At 41.9% G+C, this 26,630-nt stretch overlaps 3 protein-coding genes across 4 annotated transcripts; all 3 read right to left on the bottom strand.

Moving 5' to 3' along the window:
• Window positions 1–1,051: 1,051 nt before the first annotated feature.
• LOC133132609 (15-hydroxyprostaglandin dehydrogenase [NAD(+)]-like) lies at window positions 1,052–7,825 on the bottom strand. Its single transcript, XM_061248140.1, has 7 exons — window positions 7,495–7,825; window positions 7,263–7,386; window positions 4,890–4,996; window positions 4,528–4,624; window positions 3,759–3,835; window positions 3,168–3,331; window positions 1,052–2,970 (listed from the first exon to the last, which is right to left on the bottom strand). The coding sequence occupies exons 1-7, from the start codon at window positions 7,585–7,587 to the stop codon at window positions 2,799–2,801; spliced, it is 834 nt and encodes a 277-aa protein (XP_061104124.1). The 5' UTR covers window positions 7,588–7,825; the 3' UTR covers window positions 1,052–2,798.
• Window positions 7,826–10,372: 2,547 nt separating this feature from the next.
• LOC133132611 (15-hydroxyprostaglandin dehydrogenase [NAD(+)]-like) lies at window positions 10,373–16,419 on the bottom strand. The gene is made up of 7 exons (XM_061248142.1): window positions 14,860–16,419; window positions 13,647–13,770; window positions 13,201–13,307; window positions 12,551–12,647; window positions 11,337–11,413; window positions 10,900–11,054; window positions 10,373–10,512 (listed from the first exon to the last, which is right to left on the bottom strand). The coding sequence occupies exons 1-7, from the start codon at window positions 14,950–14,952 to the stop codon at window positions 10,380–10,382; spliced, it is 786 nt and encodes a 261-aa protein (XP_061104126.1). The 5' UTR covers window positions 14,953–16,419; the 3' UTR covers window positions 10,373–10,379.
• Window positions 16,420–16,554: 135 nt separating this feature from the next.
• On the bottom strand, window positions 16,555–23,951 carry LOC133132610 (15-hydroxyprostaglandin dehydrogenase [NAD(+)]-like). 2 transcript variants are annotated; one of them, XR_009709146.1, is made up of 8 exons: window positions 23,547–23,951; window positions 23,331–23,454; window positions 21,871–21,977; window positions 20,042–20,138; window positions 19,078–19,154; window positions 18,492–18,649; window positions 17,774–17,996; window positions 16,555–17,373 (listed from the first exon to the last, which is right to left on the bottom strand). XR_009709146.1 is itself a non-coding variant. In XM_061248141.1 (7 exons), the coding sequence occupies exons 1-7, from the start codon at window positions 23,637–23,639 to the stop codon at window positions 17,825–17,827; spliced, it is 828 nt and encodes a 275-aa protein (XP_061104125.1). In that variant the 5' UTR covers window positions 23,640–23,951; the 3' UTR covers window positions 16,555–17,824. The 2 variants fall into 2 exon arrangements, 1 of the variants encoding a protein (XP_061104125.1); XM_061248141.1 differs by having other exon boundaries at window positions 16,555–17,996.
• Window positions 23,952–26,630: the final 2,679 nt, after the last annotated feature.

Consider the following 26,630-nt stretch of genomic DNA (forward strand, 5'->3'; position numbering starts at 1 on the left):
TGATGCATTTCAGTTATTGCACTTAGCTAAGTTTATATTATATCGGGGGCAGCCAGTGTCTGAAATACCGTTAGCTATGCTGATAGCAACACGTTACTGAGCCACATAACGTTATGAATCCGAGCATGTGATTCACCTACGATCGTCTGTAGAATAGGAATCAATTGCTTCAATGTAATTGATTTTAATATTTACATTGCAAATAAAGCATGTTCATATTTCGATGCATAACCTAACTGTATGGCTTTGCTTTAATGTTGTAAACTGACTGTTTACTCACCCCTGAATGAAGGTTTTGGAGGCAGTAGGTGGTGTTGGAGGATGTGCAGCGGAGTTGGAGGTGTCCATACTTTTGAACTGACCTATGGCTATTCCCTGGCCTGCATGTTGGTCAGATCTAGCAACCAGGAGCAAGTGACAAGCGGGCTGGATGAAATTGGTGAGTGTGGACCGGAATCATTTTGCTGTTTATTGATGAAGACAAATATTTAGATTAATTTAATAATTGAAAGATCGTATTCATGTTTTTAAAGAGGATAATTATGTGGGGGGTGGGGTGTAAATGTAGACCTGGGCTACATGTGGCACAGTAATGGCCCACTTGTAGTTTTTGTGGTTTAGTGGCAGGCCAGTTATGACCGTTGTGGTTGAAAGATGGCCGGCCCACATTTGGGCTATTTCAAATTTGCTATCGGGGTGTATAGAGTACAACCCATTGCACAGTTTTGCATGATACTGTTCATGCTTTCAATACAGCTGTTCAAACTAGTGCTGAATGTTCTTGATTGTGGTTAAAGAACTGTTCAAACTAGTGCTTTATGTTTTTGTGCTTATAGAGCTAGTAATGATATTGTTTGCTTATACCCTCATGGTTATAAGAACATCTCACCGCAACCTTTGGTGGTTATACTCAAGATGGCATTCTGGGGGATTCAAGCTCTTTTCAAAAAGCTGTGTATTAACAGCCACACCTAGTGGCTGTGTACATTATTGTCAGTCGTTTTCTGCTTCATGACCATAAACAGAAGAAAAATGGAACAGCTTCCCAACAAGCAGATGAAAATTATTTTATTAACTAGAAAGTTGGACCTATAAGAACATTGTACTTGCATAGTTTTGTGAATCCATGAATTTCTTATAAACATGCAGTCGGTTCAAAGAATAACATGTCCAGTGCTCACATGCATAAAAAGATGCAAAAATAAATTGCTACACAGGGCACAATAGTTTGTGAACAAAAAGGATTAGAATACCGTATTAAAGATATACACCAGTCACATTGCAGGGGCTACAGTAATCTTAGCCAGGTTGATCTTTAGGTGGCAAAGTTTTTTTTCTTTGATGTTCTACAATGCAATGAGTGAGACACCTAACCCCCAAATGCTTCTGATGAGCTGATTGGTGCCTTGTATGGCAGCCAATCGCTGTTGGTGTGCGAGTGTGTGTATGAATGGGTGAATGAGAAGCATTAATTGTACAGCGCTCTGGATAAAGGCGCTATATAAATGTTTTAACAATGTTGATACTGCACCCCGGAATAATGGAATGGCTCTGGTTGATAATATGCAAGGACATACAGTTGCTGTACTTCAGTATAAACAGGTCGATAAAATTCAATGTCTGGACACTCAAGTTCTTCATCTCAACCACCACCAATGTGTAGCACCCACCTGGATAATGCACGGCAGCCATTTTGCCCCAGAACACTCACTACATATCAACCAAGGTGGAGATGGAGAGAAACATTGCCACTTAAATCGAGGGTTGATTAGGTGGCAAGTTGGAACAGCCAGTTTAGAATTTAGCCAGGGCACTCTACTCTTTGCAAAGAGTGTTATGGGATATTTAATGAACACAGTTCATGAGTCAGGGCCTCATGAGTCAGGGCCTCAGTTTAACGTCTCACCCGAAAGACGGCACTTCCTACAGCACAGTGTCCCCATCACTGCGCTGGGGCATTGCGGTTTATTTGACCTGAGGGAAGATCACCCCTACTGGCCCACCAACACCACCAGCAGCAACTTCTTTTTTTCCAGGTGGTCTCCCAACCAAGTGCTAACCGAGCCCACAAGTAGTTTCTGGTGAAAGCATGCTGGCGTGTGGGAATTTGTAACTGTGCCATTATATCCGGAGAGAGACATCGGGAGTTTAATGTCCATTTTTCGCACGTTGAGCACCACACTGTAGAAGTCTGATTGAGCTGCAGAGGATATCTAGAAAACAAATCTCAACAAAATGATCAAGGGTGAGTTTCCCGATAGCGACGTATCATGAAAATGTACAGACTTCTTCACACACAATTTCAACACAGCTCTTGGAAATTTCATGCGTTTCCCAAAACATGACATGAGGAGAGTTTGTATATCCTTCCCTGCAATTAACTCTTTAGGGGTGGGTTCCCCGATAAACGAGTGTGATCTCTCATTACATGGGTTTCCCAAGCACAGTCGTTACAGGGGTCTACTGGGACATGGGTCTACTCACCCAGTGTTTACTGGGACAGGAAGTTACTGGGATGGCCTTACTGGGACAGGGAATTACTGGGACAGTGGTCTACTGACCCAGGGTTTACTGGGACAGGAAGTTACTGGGATGGCCTTACTGGGACAGGGAATTACTGGGACAGTGGTCTACTGGTACGGGTCTATGGGACAGAGATCTACTGGGACAGGGTTTACTGGGACACAGAGTTACTGGGACATGGGTCTACTGAGCCAGGAATGCCTGAAACGGGAGTTTACTGGGACAGGGGTCTACTGGGACAGGGTTTACTGGGACAGGGTTTACTGGGACGGGATTTACTGGGAAGGGGGCTTAGTCTCAGAACCGGGAATATGGGCCTTTAGATCAAGCATGAATTCCTTTGGAAAATCCATGTAGCTGCGGCCTTCCTCTTTCACCACCATCACTGCCCCGTTCTTGTCCTCATCAGTCACCAGCTGGAGGAACCCCTCAGCCACCGCTGGTACCCTGAAAACACAACACCCCCCCCACCCCTTAAACAGAGACATAGCCACCGCTGGTACCCTAAAAACACACAACACCCCCCACCCCTTAAACAGACATAGCCACCACTTGTACCCTAAGAATACACTATACCCCAATCCCTTAAATAGAAACGGTGACTGGTTTTGTGAAAACAGACAGAAGCTTTGATAGGAACTCACTCGACTATCCCTATTCGCGCTTCAATGTCCTGGACTAGGTGGAAGAGGTGGAAAAACTGTCCGGCTGTTCCCGCATTGGACAAGAATTCGAGGAGGGGAGTTTTGACAAAAGTGGGACAGAGGGTGTTGATCCTCACGCCATACCCACTCATCATCGAGGCGTCCTGTAACACACACACACACACACACACACACACCATGGAATCATCGGTCCCTTATGTAGATAATTCAAATGTAAATGTTTTGCTACAGATACACAGACAGTGGTATGCAAAGGTGAGGGCACTCCTGGTCAAATTGCATGTTTTGTTGAATCACAAAGTGAAAAGTTGCAGTTTCAGTATAGCAACTTGATAGCAATTGACTATTTTAAAGCGTATAACGCTGTGCCAATTAGTTATGATATTAACAAATGTACCTCATTTCGTTAAACAAAACGTCTATGGGAAAAAAGCATGGGAAATCTGCAGAGAGAACCGATGGCTCAAAATTGCTATCTCTCCAAGTTTTTATGAATACAAACTAGTACTCTAGGAGAGCAGAACTACATAACAGATTAGAGGTGTCCATTTTTCTCCTGACGGAACTTACTGCCACAGACCGGCTGAACCCAACTACTGCATGTTTGGCAGCCGCGTATACAGGCAAGAGTAAGAAGGGAGCCAGGCCTGTTGGATGCAGACAGATCAGCCAATATCAGTCATCTAGCACAAACAGACAATGAAATTCACCCAGCAAAGACAACAATCCACAGCATTATTCTTGTTAACCTCTTCAACAAGGCATCTATTATAAGGAGTCATATTTAATTTATAGTCTTCCCAAGAACAGCGTACTCAAATGTATTAAATAAAATACTAAATTAAATTAAATTAAAAATATCTAACAACTAAATTTGTTGTTAGATATTTTGGATAACAGTAATTTTATGAGACTGATTACTTTTTGCAGTTATACTGCTACATAACATTAATTGGCGCCCGGTTTCGTAGAGAGTAAAATCCCAACATTATTTGGCGGCTCGTGCAAGGACCCCGACACCAGTTTGAGTTGTCAACGACTTTTCACAGTGCCCGCGCCATTTTTAATCTCCTGTCAAACGATGCTTGTCATGGTTACAGAACTTTAAGCACTTAAAGCGATGCACTGTATGTAAACAATGTCTCGGGAATACGTTAATGTTCAATAGTAGGATATTAAGCATCGAAACACGCCTTTGTGCATGATCACTTCAAGTACCCTTCAACCAGATAGCTCATGCAAAAGTTTTTTGACATTAAAAACATTGATATACAACAAGGAAAAAAACTTACAAAATGTTCCCAGGACAGATCAATGCTCATAGAGGCTGTAAAGCTACCTGCTATGGAAGCTGTATTGACTATGACCCCTCCTTCTCCTCCAGTGTCCTTCTTCATGTGCTGAAGTGCCAGATAGGTGCCCCGAATCACTGCATTCTGTCAAAAGACATGGAAGATTAATCACCAACACACAACACCTGATTACATTCACACTTCAGCAGACATGTGTCAGGGAGGTTAATACTTGCAACTTCCTAGATGGTCATATAGACAGATTTACACATGAAATTGTGTAAATCTGTCTATCGCAGTACTGCAACTCACTATGGTAAGAAGTTGTTGTCAATCAGGATAACTATTCCCCCCCCAGGTACAGATCTGTCCCTATGGTTCATTCTTAAATTATTGAAAGGTATGTTACCAGATTTATTGCCACCATTTTCTCCCAGTTAGTCTCGTCCACAATCCCTGCATTGTTGCTCATTATGTTGATTCTGCCAAACCTTTTGATGGTTTTTTGGAATGCATCTGTTGGCAAAGGGAATGTCATCACAAACAATAGCATTAGAACCAAGGTTCCTGTTTATTTAGGATAATTTTCAGTTCATTTGGGTATAGTGAACAATAGCAAAACAGTGCATTTCAGGGATACTGATTATAGCGATCTTCAAATCGCTAACACTTTCAAGAAAAAGTTCTACAAAAACTAAAAAGATACAAATGCTTGTACAAGTGGAACTGTCTAGACACATGCGATTGTACCCCTAGCCAGCAACAGCCTAATGTTTTTGTACCTTTTATACTTATATAAGGTACTTATTCGTACCCAAATCAAACATAATTGTACTTTATTTGGGAAATGTATAACAGGTCCTCTGCATGGACTTTGCGTGTTCTGCCTGTGTTTGCATGGGTTTACTCTGGGTACTCCGGTTTCCTCCTGCGCTCAATATTTACTGTTGGTTTTTCCTACGTGCAGTCCAATCTCCATTTGCCCTTTTATCCAGATTAGGGCTGCGATTTTTCAGAGCAATATTGCGATTGCAATTTGCTTTATTTAGCTTAAAGTCCCTTCCCTATTGTATTCACAGTGCATAAGATTGAAATTCTACATTATAACTACATTATTATGAATTCTACATTATAACGGTCACAACATTCGATGCCATCAACATAAAACTGCTCTAATAATCGCCTACTGACATGTAAACATTGATATAAAACAAATAATAATCAATTAACTTTTGAATTGAAAAACCAAAGGTTCATAATAAAAATCTTTTGATAACTTTAAACCTTCTGTAAATATTTTAGCAACATAAAACTACAGTTTTGCCAGCAAATATTGCGACAATAAGAACACAAGATCACAGAAAACCACTATATGATGGGTAGTAGAGAGCGGACAATTTAAAGTTCCTTGAGGGGTATCATAGCACAGCTGCTACACATGTAGGTCACTGTTATAGTGTTATTATTATTATTATATTGCATCATTTGAGTGCTGTTGGATCATCTTAGCTGGGTGTGGCAAAATTTACATTTGGCTTTATTTTCTGGTATCTGCTCTAAATGAGACAAATTACACAAAGCCGACACAAACTAAACATCCTAATACACAAGTAAATATCACAGAGAGACAACAATTAAGGTTTACATCCGATTCAAGGCCCTAGTGTTGGCATTTCAGGGTGCTAAGGGGACTGCCCCACCTTACATACAATCCCTGATCACTCCCTACTCCCCAGCTAGACCACTCCGGTCTGCCAGCTCTGGTCGCCTTATGGTTCCCTCTCTACGTGCACGTGACGGTCGAGCTGCACGTTCACATGTAAAAAATGTAAAGGTAGGGAGGGACAGGGAAAGGTGCGTCTTCAGTTTGCGCTTGAAGATGGCAAGAGATTCTACTGTTCTGACCACCACGGGGAGTTCGTTCTACCACCGTGGAGCCAGAACAAACAGTAGTCGGGAGGTGGAAGTTCGGAGAGGGGGAGGCGCCAAGCGGCCTGTGGAGGCCGAACGAAGAGGTCTGGCAGGGGTGTGGAGGGAAGTAAGCAGGGTTCGTGTCCTCAGGCGATCCTGTCCTGTCACTTTTCCTCCAGATGGACAACTGTATAAGCACTCCCGAACAAACATTTAACACTATTATGTCATTAAAAAAACCCCAGCCTTTGCGACTTGGAAACTGCGTTCTTTTAAGTCGATTAAATAATGATACAATAGTTCAATTAAAACGTAAGATATGAATGATATTCATAAATATGACGCGAGCTGGGGAATGGTTCTCGAGTCTCCATTTTAAAGGACGGCGCAAATGGACGAATGTTTGTTCGACACAAGTCATGATGTGCTGTGCCAAAATAGGTAAGCGAACCATCCAGCGACCAGATGAATCGCGATATTATAAACATTTTTAAAGGAAAGAAATCTTTAGAAAAATGGGGGGAAAGGCAAAGGTTCAAGACTGTATTTAACAGAAATCAATGCGAATGAACTATGCATCCCATAACGCATTGCGAACGATGTAATCGAATCGCACTCACTTTGGCGTTTAAAACGGAATACTCCTATACCCACTCTTGGCTCACAAGGTGACATGAACCCACAGTCCTTCCAAGGTTGATCTCTGGACTCTGATGTGATGTCCCTGACTCTGCACCGCTTATGCTTTTGTTAAAATCTTGTGACTTTCCACACCACCCGAGCTTACCAGTTTAGTTCCGTTATCTCCAAATTGTACAAAAAATAAATAATAACTTTCCGTGTAAAATAACAATAATAAAAGTTAGCATACCTTTCAGTTGTTCGTCTGAGGTCACATCGCATTTCAAGAAAATGGTACGGTCTTCTCCGTACTCTTTATCAAAATCCGCTTTGGCGCTTTTCCCAACCGTTTCATTTATATCCAACAGTGCCACCTAAATACGTAAATCTATTGTTACAAACACCATAGAAGACGGACATTCTGGAGAATAACGATTCTCTTACGGCCCTTTAGAAAGTGAATAAACATTTTGAATACTTACCGTTGCTCCATTTTTCAGAAGAATGTCAGAAAAGCCTTTCCCTAAACCTTGCCCCGCACCAGTTACAAGAGCTACCTTACCACTTAATGCCATAACTGGAGAAAGTTACAGTTCAGCGTCTTACCAAATAACTTTACAAATAATAATCACACATTTGTCACTTTCTGTGAAAAAAAGAAAATTATGTAAGTTTACTGAAAAAAACCTCCATGCGAACCATAAAACTGCAGGCTATTAATCAACTTCAAACTTGGAAATATTTTTTGAATTGCTGAATGCGCTTACTGTTAGAAATAGCTATCTTTTGTCCAGAGTTATAAGTGAAGTTTAATATAAGACATTACCACCGCCACGTGATATGTGATGCCAGCGATAGGAGTGGCCAACCCGGACAGATGTTGGCTTCAAGTACTGTAGGAAATTGCACTTGGATGACCCTGTAAAGTAGTCATTTATATGGCGTTTGAAGATTTCCCTACGAATCAGTTTGCATAAAAACACCGATCGTAATCTGATGCACCTCACCAGTTGCTTTACCAAACATTAACAAATAAAAAATTAAATGAATTGTTTTGCAGTGTAGTTAGCCATTACATAAGAGAGGCATTGCTACATCCTGACGAGGTCAATGGGTTCTTGTCCTTAGCAGAAGGGTCATTCTTTAATCTGTGGTGCAAACTATGTCCGAACAATTGGTCCAAATAAAAGAAAAACACAGAAAATATTGTTTACTCATTATCTAGATTCGTTTGAAATAATATTAAATAAAATAATATTGTATCAAAATGACTTGAAGATTTGATGTCTTTGGTGTTACCCAACAGATAATATCTCTTTAAAAATAAGCAGAAAGAACTTCTAAACTACTTCCGGTTTGGTGATTGCACAAAGGAATTCTGACAGGTTTGACTTACCAGGCACTGGTCAATTGTTAAATTGAACAAAAAACTGAATTTTATTTGTCCCAATTTCTTTTTGTCTATGGTGTTACTCGTTTATAATATGGAGTATAGCTCTTGGGTAGCACATCCGCCTCACAGCAAGGAGGTCCTGGGTTCGAATCCCGGTCGGCCGGGCCTCTCTGTGTGGAGTTTGCATGTTCTCCCCGTGTTTGCGTGGGTTTCCTCCAGGTACTCCAGTTTCCTCCCACAGTCCAAAGACATGCAGGTTAGGCTGATCGGAGAGTATAAATTGCCCGTAGGTATGAGTGTGTGAGTGAATGGTGTGTGTGCCCTGTGATGGACTGGCGACCTGGGTGTATTCCTGCCTTTCGCTCAATGTATGCTGGGATAGGCTCCAGCGATCCTGTTCAGGATAAGCTAATGGATGCATGGATATGTTTCCACATGTCTTCTTGCTTGTTAGCTAAAATGGCTGCATGTTAGCATTGAAGAAAGTATCATATTTGTGTGCAGTTGTCTTTGGTGTTGCAGCCTTTCATGGTGACAGTGCTGTGGTGTTACTTCTCATACGACTTTGTAACATAAATGATGTGTCGTCCGTGGTGTTGCCACCCAACATCTGATCACTATATGCATTTAGAAATTAGAAATGGACCCAGAAAAGACAGTCATGAACTGGCCTTGCCCTACTAAACTGTGAGGAAATAACAGAGTTTCCTGGGCTCTGCCAGTTTTTATAGACGATTCATATGGAAGTACAGCTCCGCAACAGCCTCTCTCATGGCCCTGATCTTGCCTAAAGCTCCTTTCGCCTTGTCTCAAGAAACTGAAGGTGCATTTCAAGGACTTAAGAGAGACTTTACATCTTCACCGGATACTCTGAGGGACGTGACGGTAATCCTCTCCGTTGCGGACTGTTTCTCTAAGTTCGTCCACTTTGTGGCACTCCCCTAAAGAGACTGCCCCTGTTCTCCGGTCGTTTCTCAACGGCACTCTGTTCCTTGATCGGGCCCAAGGCACAATCGTCCTCCGGTTTCGGGTCTGTCTCCGTTCGCCTGTGCCTTGGCTTCCAGCCGCCGCTCTTCCCGGAGGAAGAGAGAGGTGGAAGTTGCTGCTGCACAGCTCCCCGTTCGCCACGGCCACCGGGCTTCAGCCACACTCCGATGCCGTGCCCGGCTCCCCATTACGCCGCAGAACAGAAAGCCTGGCTTTCGTCTCGTGATATCCCTCTTCACAGTCTGCCGCAAGTTTGCACCTGGGCTCATCAGTCTATACACCATCACTGGAGTCATCAGCCCCTCTGCTACGAAATAAACATGGCTGCCACAAGTCATTCAATTATTCTCATTATTCTTATTCAATTATTTTTCTAGAGATTTTTTAAATGTACAATTATGTCACACTAATTAAATCCAGACTTAATGGAGTCATGATGGAGTCCATCCATCCATCCATTATCTGAACCCGCTTATCCTGAACAGGGTCGCAGGGGGGCTGGAGCCTATCCCAGCATACATTGGGCGAAAGGCAGGAATACACCCTGGACAGGTCGCCAGTCATGATGGAGTCAGATAAGCAAAATCAAGCTTATCTGACTCCATCATGTTTAAAACCTGTTTGTCAGTAAGTGAGACAGGTGCTGATTTTTGTCTGGCAAAGAAGATGTACTCACGTGACTTGCAGAGCTCTACAGAGTATCAAATACACCAAATTGACATCTTGCTGTGTTTGCCTCCGACAGTACATTACTGTGGTATCGGATGTATCCAGAACTGAATAAACTACCATATAGGAATAGGCATTGCACGCAGACATTTTGCTGGTTAGATACATGCAGGTAATTCCTGTGCACACCTCAAATACATACAATGTTATCTTTAATGTTTTCATAGATAAAGAATATGCATATTTGCATATTTTGTTTATAGAAATTTTATTCATGTTAACTTACAGTTTCTGTGACAAAGATTCAGGAGGGAACTTTCACGGCAGAGGATTCTTGAGCACATCCTTAAAATTCATGTAGGTGGCGCCATCTCCTGTGATCTTCATCACTGCCCCATTGTTGCTCTCATCTGTCACCAGCTGCAGGAACTTCTCAGCCACCACTGGTACTCTAAAAATGATACAACACCCCACTTCTTAAACAGACTTAGCCACCACTGAAACCGTAAAAAATACACAACACCCCTCCCAGTAACCACAGACATGGCCTCCAATGGTACCCTAAAAATCTACATCACCCCCACCCCCCCACTTAACCGGAGACATAGCCAGCATTGCATTTAAATTGACATTTTTGTCATTTGGCAGACGCTTGGTACCATAAAAATACACAACACCCTGTTACACAAATACATTTAAACTGAATTTAATTAGCAAGTATAGTTTGAATGGAGGTATGAGAGTTTTGTTTCAGGGTTATGCAGCAGATATAATGCTGGTTAAGATGCCAACAGCAACTGAATCGATGACAACAGACGGACGTTTGACGGGAACTCACTCGATAATGCCAGCCTTCAATTCATCCGTGAAATGCGAGAGGTGGGCAAACCGCCCGTACATTTCATTGGTCAGATTATCGATGAGGGGAGTTTTGACCAAACCGGGACAGAGGGCGTTGACCCTCACGCCATACCCACTCAGCCCTGAGGCTAACTGTAACACACACACACACACACACACACACACACCATGAAATCGGGTAGGTGTGGAGATGCCACGTTTCAAAAAAAAAAAAAATCATATCAAAATCTGAGGGGAGATCTCAAACATGCCGTGCATGCAAGAATACCTAACATATTTCTGTACTAGAATGGTTCTGCAAGGTGGGGGGGGGGGGGAATCCTAAAGCAAGAATAGAAAGACTGTTAGAGAGTAAAGGAGACCAGAACTCCATTACAGATCAGAGGTGTCCATTGACCTTCTGAAGGAACTTACCGCCACAGCCCGGGTAAACCCAACCACTCCATGTTTGGTGGCTGTGTAGACGGGAGAGTTCCTGACGGGACCCAGACCTGTTATGTGCAGAAACACTTCGGCTGTTATCAGTCATCCAGCGCAGGCAAATGATGCAAATCATTGCAGAATGCAAAGACAACAATCCATAGCATCACTCTGCATGGCCTTCATAAGAATGAGGCCTCTGAAATTGTAATGATTCACACATCACACGTATGGATGTGCCCTGAAGCCTGTGAATAAATAAAGGTTCTTGCTTGAACCTTAACTGAAACTGTTAAATCAGAAAACAGCTTGTGCAGAGGTGCCACTGCATAAAAAAACCTTTTATACTATATTATATTATGCACAATTTTAACAGCATTACTGGTGGTGTCAAGTCAAATTAAATACAAAAGGCACATTTTGAAATAAATATTGCAATAAATATATAAATGGGCTTGTATGTTTGTATATTTGCTCATTTTGTATATTTGTTTATTCACTTCTGTATTTCTTCATCCATATAATAATGAGGGGGCGTACCACCCACTCTGATTTGTTAATGCACAGCAGAGTGCTTGTTAGGGCAGCCTGTACCCTACTGGCTACGGTACATGCCTGTAAGGTTGGTGGTTCAAGCCCTGATGCAGCTGTTGGGCCCTTGAGGACAGGCCCTTAACCGCACATTGCTCCAGAGGGGATTGTACTCCACTTAACTGTTAGTTGCTTTGGATAAAAGCATCAGCAAAATGACTGTATGGGTGATGTAATGAACTTTCGTTGCTCTCACACAGATTGCTACTTGCTGTGGGGCTGGAATGATAGTTAGTCAGTGCCTCCACATGAAACTTTCTGATTCTCACCCAGACGCACCAACCCAGATGCACCAGTATACCAAGGCGTCAAGTGGCACTTTAGAAATGATCCTTTAAAGCAGTGGTTCTCAGTCCTGGTCCGGGTGAGCCACAGGATGTGCTGGTTTTTCATCTTAAAATCAGGTGAGGTGAGTTCATTGCTCATTTAAAGCTGTTAAGTGCTTATTTACAACAAAAACCAATACACCCTGTGGCTCTTCGACACACCCAGGACAGTATCAAACGGGCAACCCTCCAATTGCCAGACAACTGCTGGCAATCTGCCACCTGATCCAGATAAGAAAGACCACAGCTTTAAAGGAAAGCTGTAGTAGGCATATACTTGGCTGAATCTACCTGCCATGGAAGCTGTATTGACTATGACCCCTCCTTCTCCTCCAGTGTCTTTTTTCATGTGCTGAAGTGCCAGAAAGGTGCCCCGAATCACTGCATTCTGTCAAAAGACATGGAAGACGGCTCACCAACACACAACACCATGTTACATTCACACTTCAGCGGACACGTGAAAACATGAAAGATAACTATATGTATACTAGATTGTGCTATATGTATTTTGGGGGTGTAGCAGAAATATCTGTATATATTCAACCAGCAAAATGATTTATTGGCTTCAATAGCGTAGGGCGGCATTAGGAACAGGTGTCTGAGAGCCTCAACCAGTCTGACAGGTTCTTGCATTAGGGAAGTTAAGACTTTTAGTTTCTCTGAATGTCATAGACACATTTATATTGTGCAATTTAAATCACTCAATTATGGGAAAGATATCACAACATTATGACTCACTATATTAATAATTTGTGATCAATTAGGTAAAATTTGCTGTGTATGCATAATACGTTTCAGGAAATATTTTTACTAGATCACTTTCTCGATCCTTATACATCCTTGTCCTGGGGACCACAGGAAAATGAATTCCCCCAGGTTCAGTACATGCATCTACTGTATCCCTGTGGTTAATTTTCAAAAGTTTCTAAATTATATCTTACCAGATTTATTTCTATCATTTTCTTCCAGTAAATCTCGTTCACTGTCCCTGCATTGTTGCTCACAATGTCGATTCTGCCAAACCTCTCAATGGTTTTCTGAAATGCATCTGTTGGCAAAAGCAAGTCACCATTAGCATATGTACTCCACTAGTTTGTAAGGAATTCTGTTTAAACTGCCCTATGTTGCTTCTGTACGCATGTACACTAAAAATGCTTTGTGATGAATATTCCCTTTAAATACTCTCACCTAATTTTGCCTCACATGAACCTCTAGACCTCCCAGGCTTGATTGCTGGACTCTTGATCCATGACTGTACCACCTATGCTTCTGTTTGACATCGTATGACTTTACACCCTAACAGTTTACCAGACTTTAGTCTTGTTATCTCCAGATGAAAAAGCATGGCCCCTACAGACCTCTGTATTAAAAAATAAAGATAGCCTACCTTTCAGCTGTTCATCTGACGTCACATCGCATGTCAAAAACGTGGTGCAGTCTTTTCCGTACTCTTTATCAAAATCCGCTTTGGCACTTTTCCCAACCGTTTCATCTATATCCAACAGTGCCACCTAAATGCGCAGATCTGTTGTCACACACCGTAGATTACAGACATTCTCATGAACTAATGATTTTTGTATTTGTCTTATTGGTTTTAATAGTTTTTTTTGTTCAAACAATAGCCTAATGTTGAAATTAAGGAAGCCTAACTTTCAGTCTACAGTCAGCTCCATTATTATTAATACAAATGAAGAAAAAAGGCTGCTTCTAATAAACAACACAGATAATAATCCTTATGGTCAAACATATTGGAAAACTACACTTTTATTTCAAGAGATTTAATTTAATGTTGTTTAAGTTTGAAAAAAAATAATTCAGAAAAACTTAGACGTCAAAATTATTGGCACTCCGAATAATGATTGTAAATAAAAGGAAATCAAATTAAATTGGCAATAACATTTTGTTTAGTTAGGTTTAGTTAAGGAAATATATTGTGTCAATCCATCATTCCCTGTTTCATCTGAGTATAAAAATTAGGCAACACGCATGCAAAATCTGACATCCATCAGCATGGGAAAAGCCAAAGGGCATGTCCATTCACATGACACAGATGGTAGCTAACTACCACATGCCTGGTAATGGTAATGGGTAATGTAGACTGCTAAATATACCACTTAGTACTGTAAAAACATGGAAAACATATGGAATGGTTGCAAACTTGCCAGGAAGAGGACGCAAGTGCACATTGTCCCCACAGACAGTGAGGAAGTTGGTAAGGGAGGCCATAAATAACCAAAGGACTGCAGATTAGGAATCACAGAGAATATTTGCATTTGCATATTTGCAGTCTCAAAAATAACCATACAATGTCACCTCCATACCAACAAATACTTTTGCAAGAAGGGTTGCAAGAAGAAAGCACTTACTGAGCACAATAAACTAAACCAAACCTCACTGGAATTATGACTGCAAGAGAGTGCTACGGTCAGATGAGATGAGAAAATTGAACAGTCTTGTTTTTAAGTTTTCAGTATTTTTTATGCATATTTATTAAGTGAGGCAATTATTCAGGATCTGACTGTGCAAAAACATACAGTGCCTTTAGAACATTCAGAAATGTTTAGAATATTTACTATTGTTGTCAGTTAGTATTACTGCACCTTCGCTCCATTTTTCAGTAGAATCCCAGAAAAGCCTTTCCCCAAACCTTGAGCAGCACCAGTAACAAGAGCTACCTTCCCACTTAAAGCCATAACTGCAAAAACAATAATAAATCACTTCAGTATCTTTACCACAGAACTGTGTTCTTTCAAACCTCAGTCACACCTCTTTCACTAAGCTTTCATACAGACAAAGCCACGCCCCGTGTCTGCTGTGGAACTGGCTTGCTGCCTTCTAGTGCTGAATCAGAATTATCAGGCTATGCACCACATGGAACTGAATACTAGTCTAATTTAATATTCAGCTAGAAAATAATAATAATAGTGCGTTTTTGTTCTGAATGCTTGAAAAGATTCCAGGAGAAAATAGTTTCTTTTCATCTTAAAATATATAACATTACATTATAGTCATTTAGCAGAGGCTCTTAGCCAGGATAGGTGCTCTTAAAACCCAAGAGCAGAGTATGGTTCCATGTGTGTGAGTGATCACATAGAGAATAACTTGAACCGTTGTAGAATAATCTGATAACTGGCCAATTAGCAATACCAGAATTTTGGCAACTAGAACACCACGATTAATAAAATAATTAAATGCAAGTGCAATCATTACATATAGCTGTGAAAACAAAAAGGGTGACATGGTATTTATTCGTGTGATATATTGCCTTCAATAGGGTGACATGAGAAGAGGTTTCTGAAAGCCTGAACAGGTCTGATGGCTTTGTGTTTCAGTGTAACTATGCTGGCACATGATATAAAAAAAAACAAGAATGCTTGGCCATTACACAAGAGCCGCTGCATTTCTAATCTGACCCTGATTTTGTTACCATGTATGAACAGCGCAACCTTGGGCTCGTTCCCTGTTGTCTCCCAATTCTCCACGACACAAGTGATGCAGAAATATCGTGCAGTAGTTTCTCGTGGACAATGCAATTTATATTTCTACAACATACAGTTGATTAGACTAAGCAGGAGACAATCCTCCCCTGGAGCAATGCAGGGTTAAGGGCCTTGCTCAAGGGCCCAACGGCTGCACTGATCTTATTGTGCCTAGACCAGGGATCGATCCCAATCATGTAAATGGTAAATGGTTGGCATTTATATAGCGCCTTTATCCAAAGCACTGTACAATTGATGCTTCTCATTCACCCATTCATACACGCACTCACACACCGACGGCGATTGGCTGCCATGCAAGGCACCAACCAGCTTGTCAGGAGCATTTGGGGGTTAGGTGTCTTGCTCAGGGACACTTCGACACAGCCCAGGCGGGGGATCGAACTGGCAACCCTCCGACTGCCAGACGACTGCTCTTACTGCCTGAGCCATGTACCTTAACCATTATGTAACTGGGCGCCCCAAATGCAATGCACAGCTGATGTCCTCAGTGCAGGTGTGTATGTCATTATGACCTGCTTGACACAACCTAGACCTATTGAAACCAGTCCTGTATGTTTTTGTGCTTAAAGAGCTAAGCAAGCTAGTAATGAGATTGCTTGTGCTCATAAGAACATCTCACCGCAACTTTTGGTGGTTATACTCAAGACAGCATTCTGGGGGATTCAAGCTCTTATCAAATAGTTGTGTTAACTCAACAGCCACACCTAGTGGCCGTGTACATTATTGTCAGTCATTTTCTGCTTGACATCCTACATGACCATAAACAGAAGAAAAATGGAACAGCTTCCCAACAAGCAGATGAAAATTATTTAATTAACGAGAAAGTTGGACCTATATAAGAACATTGTACTTGCATAGTTTTGTGAATCCATGCATTTCTTATAAACATGCAGTCAGTTCAAGGAATAACATGTCCGGTGCCCACATGCATAAAAAGATGCAAAATACATACAGACAGCAGAATAATTTGTGAACAAAAATTATTAGAATATGGTTTTAAAAAATAGACACCATTCACATTGCAGGAGCTACAATATGAACATCCTCTTAGCCAGGTTGATCTTCATGAGGCAAAAAAATGTTCTTTGATGTTCTACAATGCAATGAGCAAGACACCTAACCCCCAAATGTTCCTGATGAGCTGGTTGGGGCCTTGTATGGCAGCCAATCACCGTTGGTGACATTGCGGGGCTCAGGCAGCAACAGCAGTTCAATCATTTACAATGTATTAAAACAATGTTGGTACTGCACCCCAGAATAATGGCATGGCTCTGGTTGATAATATATGTAGATATACAGTTGCCGTACTTCAGTATAGACAGATAGATCATTGCATTTTTATAGTACTTTTCTAGTGCTTTAAGAGTGATGAGGGGAAAACTCACCTCAACCACCACCAATGTGTCACACCCACCTCTGTGATGCAATGGCAGCCATTTTGCACCAGAACGCTCAGAGAGAAAGATTCTCACCACTTAAATCAAGGGATGATTAGGTGGCAAGTTGAAACAGGCAGTTTGAGAATTTAGGCAGGACACTCGGGAACACCCTACTCTTTGTGAAGAGTGTCATGGGATATTTAAAACATGCAGGTCTGTGGGAATTTGTAACTGTGGAATTTTATCTGGAAAGAGACATCAGGAGTTTAATGTCCATTTTCTGGCACCATATGTAGAAAACATTTCAAATCTCAGAAGAACAATCAGGGTGAAGTTTCCTGAGAGTGAGGTGAGGAGGATTCTCAAGAGTAACTGAAGAGTTAAATGAAGATAGCCTTCCCTTCAGTTAACTCTTTAGGGGTGGGTTTCCCGATAACGTTGGCTCTTCGGATAAACAAGTATGTTAGGTTCTTAATCATCTCATTACATGGGTTTCCCGAACACACTCGTTAGACAGACTCTTAAGAGGAACATAACAAACTTCTTTGCCATGCACATTCCTGCTAAATGCATGAATAGTTATAGGTGGAGTTTCACATCATATGTTTCTTTGCCAATCAACACTGAAAAACAAAGTGCTCAGAATGTGAGAACATGTCACATTATCATTAAACTATAACTACCATTTACTGGGAAGGGGGCTTAGGCTCAGTACAGGGAATATGGGCCTTTAGATCAAGCATGAATTCCTTTGGAAAATCCACGTAGCTGCAGCCTTCCTCTTTCACCACCATCACTGCCCCGTTCTTGTCCTCATCAGTCACCAGCTGCAGGAACCCCTCAGCCACCGCTGGTACCCTGAAAACACAACACCCCCCCACCCCTTAAACAGAGACAGAGCCACTACTGGTACCCTAAAAACACACAACACCCCCCACCCCTTAAACAGAGACAGAGCCACCACTGGTACTCTAAAAACACACAACACCCCCCACCCCTTAAACAGAGACAGAGCCACCACTGGTACCCTGAAAACACACAACACCCCCCCCCCCCCTTAAACAGAGACAGAGCCACCACTGGTACCCTAAAAACACACAACACCCCCCACCCCTTAAACAGAGACAGAGCCACCACTGGTACCCTAAAAACACACAACACCCCCCACGCCTTAAACAGAGACATAGCCACCACTGGTACCCTAAGAATACACTATACCCCAATCCCTTAAATAAAACACTTAGCTACCACTCTGAAAAATACTTTTGGGGTTATGCAGCAGATAAATGATGGTCATGGTGCCACTGGCGACTGGTTTAGTGAGAACAGACAGAAGCTTTGAGAGGAACTCACTCGATTATCCCTATTCGCGCTTGAATGTCCTGGACTAGGTGGAAGAGGTGGACATGCGCTGTTCCCGCATTGGACATGAATTCGAGGAGGGGAGTTTTGACAAAAGTGGGACAGAGGGTGTTGATCCTCACGCCATACCCACTCATCATCGAGGCATCCTGTAACACACACACACACACACCATGGAATCATCAGTCCCTTATGTAGATAATTCAAATGTAAATGTTTTGCTACAGATACACTGACAGTGGTATGCAAAGGTGAGGGCACTCCTGGTCAAATTGCATGTTTTGTTGAATCACAAAGTGAAAAGTTGCAATTCAGTATAGCAACTTGATAGCAACTGACTATTTTAAAGCCAATAACGGCTTTGAAATTCACAGTTATGATATTAACAAATGTACCTCATTTCGTTAAACAAAACGTCTATGGGAAAAATCCCTCTGGGAAAAAATCTGCAGAGAGAACCGATGGCTCAAAATTGCTATCTCTCTTCAAGTTTTTATGAATACAAACTGTAGAACTCTAGGAGGGCAGAACTACATAACAGATTAGAGGTGTCCATGTTTCTCCTGACGGAACTTACTGCCACAGACCGGCTGAACCCAACTACTGCATGTTTGGTAGCCGCGTATACAGGCAAGATTAAGACGGGACCCAGGCCTGTTGGGTGCAGACACAGATCAGCCAATATCAGTCATCTAGCACAAGCAGACAATGAAATTCATCCAGCAAAGGCAACAATCCACAGCATTATACTTGTTAAGGCATCTATTATAATGAGTCATACTCAATGTTATTTATACATGCTTAGAACGAAACCTAAACGCAGAACTTACAGGATGTCCCGAGAGAACAAAACTAATGTCTGACACCACACCAAACATATTTGTTGACAAAAGGAGAAGACAGTTGACACAAGCCTCGATGAACGTGCTGCCAGTTGGGACAAGAAGAAGGTAACAATCATATGTTTAAGCCACAGAATTATAGTGGTTCTCATGTTCTTTGCGGCAAAAAAACTCTTGATCAGTTTTTTGTTGCCACAAGAACACCAAACTTCAGATGCCTGTTTTATGCGATCATTGCCAGCTAGCGATTGTGTTGGAAGTCCCATAATGTCATCTTCTGAATCGTCGCGTTCTCCACCTGAGCATACTAATTGTAGATCAATCCCTCTTCAGTGGTTCATACAAATAACCTGTTGAATTTTCTAAAATTATGATAATGATAATGATGCCTAGCTCAAAAAAAAATCTGCTAATTCTCTGCATGATTTTGCTTATATACTCCACTGTGTTTCCATTAGATTTAGCAGTGTCTGGTTTGAATTGTCAATGACTTGATGTCACAGTGTTGACAGCTGAAACCGGACACGGCTAAATCTAATGCAAACACAGTGGAGTATATAAGCAAAAAAACAGCCCGGGCCATTTTGAATCTCCTGTCAAGCAATGATTGAGAACATTAAAAACATTCAAATACAACAAGGGAAAAATATACAAGATGTTCCCAGGACAGATCAATGCTCAAAAAAGCCGTAAAACTACCTGCAGTGGAAGCTGTATTGACTATGACCCCTCCTTCTCCTCCAGTGTCCTTCTTCATGTGCTGAAGTGCCAGATAGGTGCCCCGAATGACTGCATTCTGTCAAAAGACATGGAAGATTGATCACCAACATACAACACCAGATTACATTCACACATCATTGTCTTGCTGCATGATAAAGTTCCTCCCAATTAGTTTGGATGTATTTCTCCATATGTTGGCAGACAGACTGTTTTTGTCAACTTCTGAATTCATCCTGCTGCTAGCATCATGAGTAACATGATCAATAAAGATTAGTGAGCCCACTCCAGAAGCAGCCATGCAGGCCCAAGCCATTACACTTCCTCCACCGTGCTTTCATAGATGAGCCTGTATGTTTTGGATCATTAGCAGACCCTTTCTTTCTCCACACTTTGGCCTTTCCATCTCTTTGTTAGAGATAATATTGGTTTCATTCCATACATCTTTGTTCCACAACATTTGTGGCTCATCTCTGTACTTCTTTGCAAATTGTAATCTTGCCTTCCAGTTCTTTCTACTGATGAGTAGTTTGCATCTTGTGGTATACTGCCCTGTGGAGATTGTTTGTGATGTCACTGACTGATGTTTTGGGGGTTTTTCTTCACAGCTCTCACAATGTTTCTGTCCTCAACTGCTGTTGTTTTCCTTGGTCACCCTGTTTAATGTCTGCTGCTCAGCATGCCAGCGTTTTTTTTCTTTTCAGGACATTTTAAGTTCTTGTACAAGCTATCCCCAATGTTTGTGCAATGGCTCCGATTGATTTCCCCGCTTTTCTAAGCTTCAAATTTGTTTGCTTTTCTCCCAAAGACAGCTCTCTGGTCTTCATGTCAGTTTATCTTTTCTAACACAAATGCAAGCTTCACAGGCAAAGACCAAGACTAAAACCAAGAGCGACTTAATTGTCTTCAGTGTATAGCAAAAACAAAGGAATTGACCTTGCTGTTCCAATTCTTTTGAATGACACTGTACTTTATTGAACCCTGTGGGTAATTTGTACCTGGGGAGCAATGTGGGGTTATGGGCCTTGTTCAAGGGCCCAACGGCTGTGCTGATCTTACTATGGCCACACTGGGGTTTAAACCTCCAACCTTGCTGTACCTTTTGCACAAGGCTACAGGCTGTTCCAGATACATTTACATGGTGCAATCACTGGATTCTGTTCACTATATGGAGGTGACATTGGCTCAGGGGGTAAGAGCTGTCATCTGGTAGTCTGAGGGTTGCCAGTTCCATCCCGCCCTGGGTGTGTCGAGGTGTCCCTGAGCAAGACACCAAAACCCCAATTGCTCCCAACAAGCTGTTTGGTGCCTTGCATGGCAGCCAGCCAATTGCCATTGGTGTGTGTAAATGGGTGCATTGAGTATATAGATCATTACCATAGCACTATGATAGCACTTTTCTAGACACTCAGATCACTTACAGTGATGAGGTGGGGGAACTCGCCTCAGCCACTACCAATGTGAGGTTTGGTGATACCAGCTGAGGTGGAGCGGGAGAGAACAATGTTTTGCCAATTTAATTAGGATGATTAGGTGCCTGGTTGAAGGAGCCAGGGTTGGCAATTCAGCGAGGACACCGGGGAACCCCTACTCTTTGTGAAGAGTGTCATGCTATTCTTAATGTCCACAGTGCGCCAGGGCCTCAGTTTAACATCTGACCTGAAAGATGGCGCCTCCTACAGCACAGTGTCCCCATCACAGCACTGGGGCAGTGGGGATAAATTGACCAGAGGGAAGATCGCCCCCTACTGGCCCTCCAACAGCAACTGCCAAAATTCTTCATTTAAAAAAGTTATTGAAAGATATCTTACCAGATTTACTGCCACCGTTCTCTCCCAATTAGTCTCGTCCACGATCCCTGCGTTGTTGCTCATTATGTCGATTCGGGCAAACCTTTCGATGGTTTTTTGGAATGCATCTATAGGCAAAAGGAATGTCACCACAAACAATAGCATACACCCAACCCTCCTGCACTCAGTATTTACTGTTGGTTTTTCGTATGTGCAGTCCAATCTCCATTTGTCCTTTCATCCAGATTAGGGCTGAACGATTTGGGAAAATAATCTGATTGCGATTTTTCAGAGTAATATGTCGTCACAACAGTGAAGAATTTAGTTCCGGGTGGATGAGAATGTGGATGAGAATGTGCATAGCAGCTGTGTCATTTAACCAAGGTCTGAACACTGATCACGTAAAGTCAATGTTGGAATATAAAACGAATTAATGAAAACTGAACGAATTTATTTTATTTGTATGATGTATGTGATTCTTGCTAATGTAATGTTAGCAAGAATCCCCCATGTTTCTGACCTATTCTTTATACAGTATGTTTCTGACACTTTGAAACTTATGTCGGGCCTCTCTGTGTCAGCTCTCATTGCCTGTGCCAAGCACCTGAGGCCGCCCTGTAAAAGGACTGTAGGATCTGAGTTATCCTCCCTTTTAAGAAACTGGAAAAAAACTCAATCGACTGTGTGCCAGATAACATTTGACATTACAGTCGCAAACACAACAAGATTTCGGCTTAGTTAACTTGCTAACGGTTTCTACACAGCTGCGGTTCATCCGATTTTAAAGTAACATTCGCGGCAGTATCTTAGCGACCTTTGTTTACAAACATTCTGATTTCATCATTGCGATTTGCTTTATTTTGCTTTTCAAAGTCCCTTCCGTATTCTATTCACAGTGCGTAAGATAAAAAATAATTCTACAGTATATCTACAACATTAGATGCCGTGAATATAAAACTGCTCTAATACTGGACTGTGGGAGGAAACCGGAGTACCCGGAGGAAACCCACGCAAACACGGGGAGAGCATGCAAACTCGGGGATTCCGAGCCCAGGACCTCCTTGCTGTGAGGCGGCAGTGCTACCCACTGCACCATGCGTGCCGCCTATATATGTACATATTCCTAAAAAAATTAATTGAACTGAAAAAACAAAGGTTCACATTAAAAATCTTTTGATAACTTTAAGCCTTCTGTAAACATTTTAGCAACATGAAACTACAGTTTTGACCGCAAATACTGTGACTACAAGAACACAAGATCACAGAAAACCACCATATGATGGGTTGTAGAGAGCGGACAATTTCAGGGATATCACAGTACAACTGCTACACATCAGTCGGTCACTGTTATATTTTTTCATTATATTGCATAATTTGAGTGCTGTTGGATCATCAGAGCTGGGTGTGGCAAAATTTACATTTGGGTTCATTTTTTAGTATAACTATCCGTGTAAAATATCAATTATAAAAATATAGCCTACCTTTGAGTTGTTCGTCTGAGGTCACATCGCATTTCAAGAAAATGGTACGGTCTTCTCCGTACTCTTTATCAAAATCCGCTTTGGCGCTTTTCCCAACCGTTTCATTTATATCCAACAGTGCCACCTTAGTACACACATCGATTGTTACAAACACCATAGAAGACGGACATTCTGCAAAACAATTCGACCCTTTCGAACGTGAAGAAACATATTTACCTTTGCTCCATTTTTCAGAAGAATGTCAGAAAAGCCTTTCCCTAAACCTTGCCCGGCACCAGTTACAAGAGCTACCTTATCACTTAATGCCATAACTGGAGAAATCAGTTCAGCGTTTTACCTCAGAACTTTACAAATAATTATCACACATTTTTCACTTTGTCAATAATAATAAAAAAAGTAAGCCTATGGAACAATACCTCCGTGCGAACGATAACACCGCAGATTTTTTGTATTTAGGTTATTACTCAACCTCAAACTAAATTTGTTAAATATTTTATGAATTGCCAAATGCGCTTACTGTTAGAAATAGCTATATTTTGTCCAGAGTTATAAGTCAAGTTTCATATAAGACCGCTACGTGATATGTGATATCAGCAATAGGAGTGGGAAAGCCGTACAGATGTTGCCTTCAAGTACTGTAGGAATTATCCTACGTGGAAATTGCACTTGGATGACTAAAGCCTCAACCAGTCTGACAGGTTCTTGCATTAGGGAGGTTAAGACTTTTAGTTTCTTTGAAGGTCATAAACACATTTATATTGTGTTATCACTAAATTCTGGGAAAGATATTTTTGAAAACATAAAGGATGACATGGTATTTATTTGTGTGATATACAGTTAGGTCCGGAAATATTTGGACAGTGACACAATTTTCATAATTTTGGCCCTGTACGCAACCATTGGAGGAAGGGTTTAGGAATTGTAGCAATTTTCATACATGGTCCCCTCATTTCAAGGGACCTAAAGTAATTGGACAATTGACTCAAAAGCTGTTTCATGAGCAGGTGTGGGCTATTCCCTTGTTATTTCATCATCAATTAAGCAGGTAAAAGGTCTGGAGTTGATTTCAGGTGTGCCATTTTCATTTGGAAGCTGTTGCTGTGAATCCACAACATGCGGTCAAAGGAGCTCTCAATGCAAGTGAAACAGGCCATCCTTAGGCTGCGAAAAAAAAAAGAAAAAATCCATCCGAGAGATAGCAGAAACATCAGGAATGGCCAAATCAACAGTTTGGTACATTCTGAGAAAAAAGGAACGCACTGGTGAACTCGGCAACACAAAAAGGCCCAGACGTCCACGGAAGACAACAGCGGTTGATGATCGCAGGATCCTTTCCATGGTAAAGAAGAACCCTTTCACAACATCTAGTGAAGTGAAGAAGACTCTCCAGGAAGTAGGCGTATCATTATTCAAGTCTACCATAAAGTGAAGACTTCACGAGAGCAAATACAGAGGGTTCACCACAAGGTGCAAACCATTCATAAGCCACAAGAATAGAAAGGCCAGATTAGAGTTCGCCAGAACACATCTAAAAAAGCCAGCCCAGTTCTGGAACAGCATTCTTTGGACAGATGAAACTAAGATCAACCTGTACCAGAATGATGGGAAGAGAAAAATATGGAGAAGGCTTGGAACGGCTCATGATCCGAAGCACACCACATCATCTGTAAAACATGGTGGAGGCAGTGTGATGGCATGGGCATGCATGGCTTCCAATGGCACTGGGTCACTAGTGTTTATTGATGATATGACAGAAGACGGAAGCAGCCGCATGAATTCTTAAGTCTATAGGAACATTCTGTCTGCTCACATTCAGCCAAATTCAGCAAAGTTGATTGGACGGCGCTTCACAGTACAGATGGACAATGACCCAAAACATACTGCGAAAGCAACCCAGGAGTTTTTCAAGGTAAAGAAGTGGAATATTCTACAATGGCCAAGTCAATCACCTGATCTCAATCCGATTGAGCATGCATTCCACTTGCTTAGGACAAAACTTAAGGCAGAAAGACCTGCAAACAAACAACAACTGAAGACAGCTGCAGTCAAGGCCTGGCAAAGCATCACAAAGGAGGAAACCCAACGTTTGGTGATGTCCATGGGTTCCAGACTTCAGGCAGTCATGGCCTGCAAAGGATTCTCAATGTCCAATTACTTTAGGTCCCTTGAAATGAAGGGACTATGTATGAAAATTGTTGCAATTCCTAAACCCTTCCTTCAATTTTGATGTAAATACCCTCAAATTAAAGCTGAAAGTCTGCACTTCAATTGCATCTCGATTATTTAATTTCAAATCCATTGTGGTAGCGTACAGGGCCAAAATTATGAAAATTGTGTCACTGTCCAAATATTTCCAGACCTCACTGTATTGCCTTCAATAGGGTGACATTAAGAACAGACTTCTGAAAGCCTGAACAGGTCTGATGGCTTCGTGTTTCAGTGTAGCTATGCTGGCACATGATTCTTTTAAAATAAAAAAAACATGAATACTTGGCTATTAGACAAGTAGACAGTAGTTTCTCATGTACAATGCCATTTATATTTCTACAACGTACAGTTGATTAGACTAAGCAGGAGACAATCCTCCCCTGGACCAATGCAGGGTTAAGGGCCTTGCTCAAGGGCCCAACGGCTGCACTGATCTTATTGTGCCTAGACCAGGGATCCCAGTCATGTAAATGGTAAATGGTTGGCATTTATATAGCGCCTTTATCCAAAGCACTGTACAATTGCTGCTTCTCATTCACCCATTCATACACACACTCACACACTGACGGCGATTGGCTGCCATGCAAGGCACCAACCAGCTCGTCAGGAGCATTTGAGGGTTAGGTGTCTTGCTCAGGGACACTTCGACACAGCCCAGGCGGGGGATCGAACCGGCAACCCTCCGACTGCCAGACGACTGCTCTTAAGGCCCGGACACGCCAAACCGACGGTCGGCCGCTGAGCGCCGACAAAGATCGCCTCGCGTCGATACGCGTCGTTAATGTTGGCTGTGCCGAACACACCGCAACGACGGTCCGCCGACGGCCGAGGTAATAACTCTCCACACCAGCAGGTGGCGGTAGTCTGTATTTGTCTTTCAAAAAATGGAAACCGGAAGACCCGGAAATGCGTTTGCATTGCGTTGGACCTAGAAGCAGCCATTGTCTCGCTCACAACAAAGTTTGCAGCAATTTCCTTGTTCTCTCGCTATTTAGTAATACTAATCGAAAATTATGTCTGGTAGTGATAGTAACTTTTTTGTCTGTGTCCTCTTGACTTCCTCGTTTGCTTGCTTTCGTCGCTTCCGTTTCT

Source organism: Conger conger, chromosome 7 (assembly GCF_963514075.1).
Source record: "Conger conger chromosome 7, fConCon1.1, whole genome shotgun sequence".
Classification (NCBI taxonomy): domain Eukaryota; kingdom Metazoa; phylum Chordata; class Actinopteri; order Anguilliformes; family Congridae; genus Conger; species Conger conger.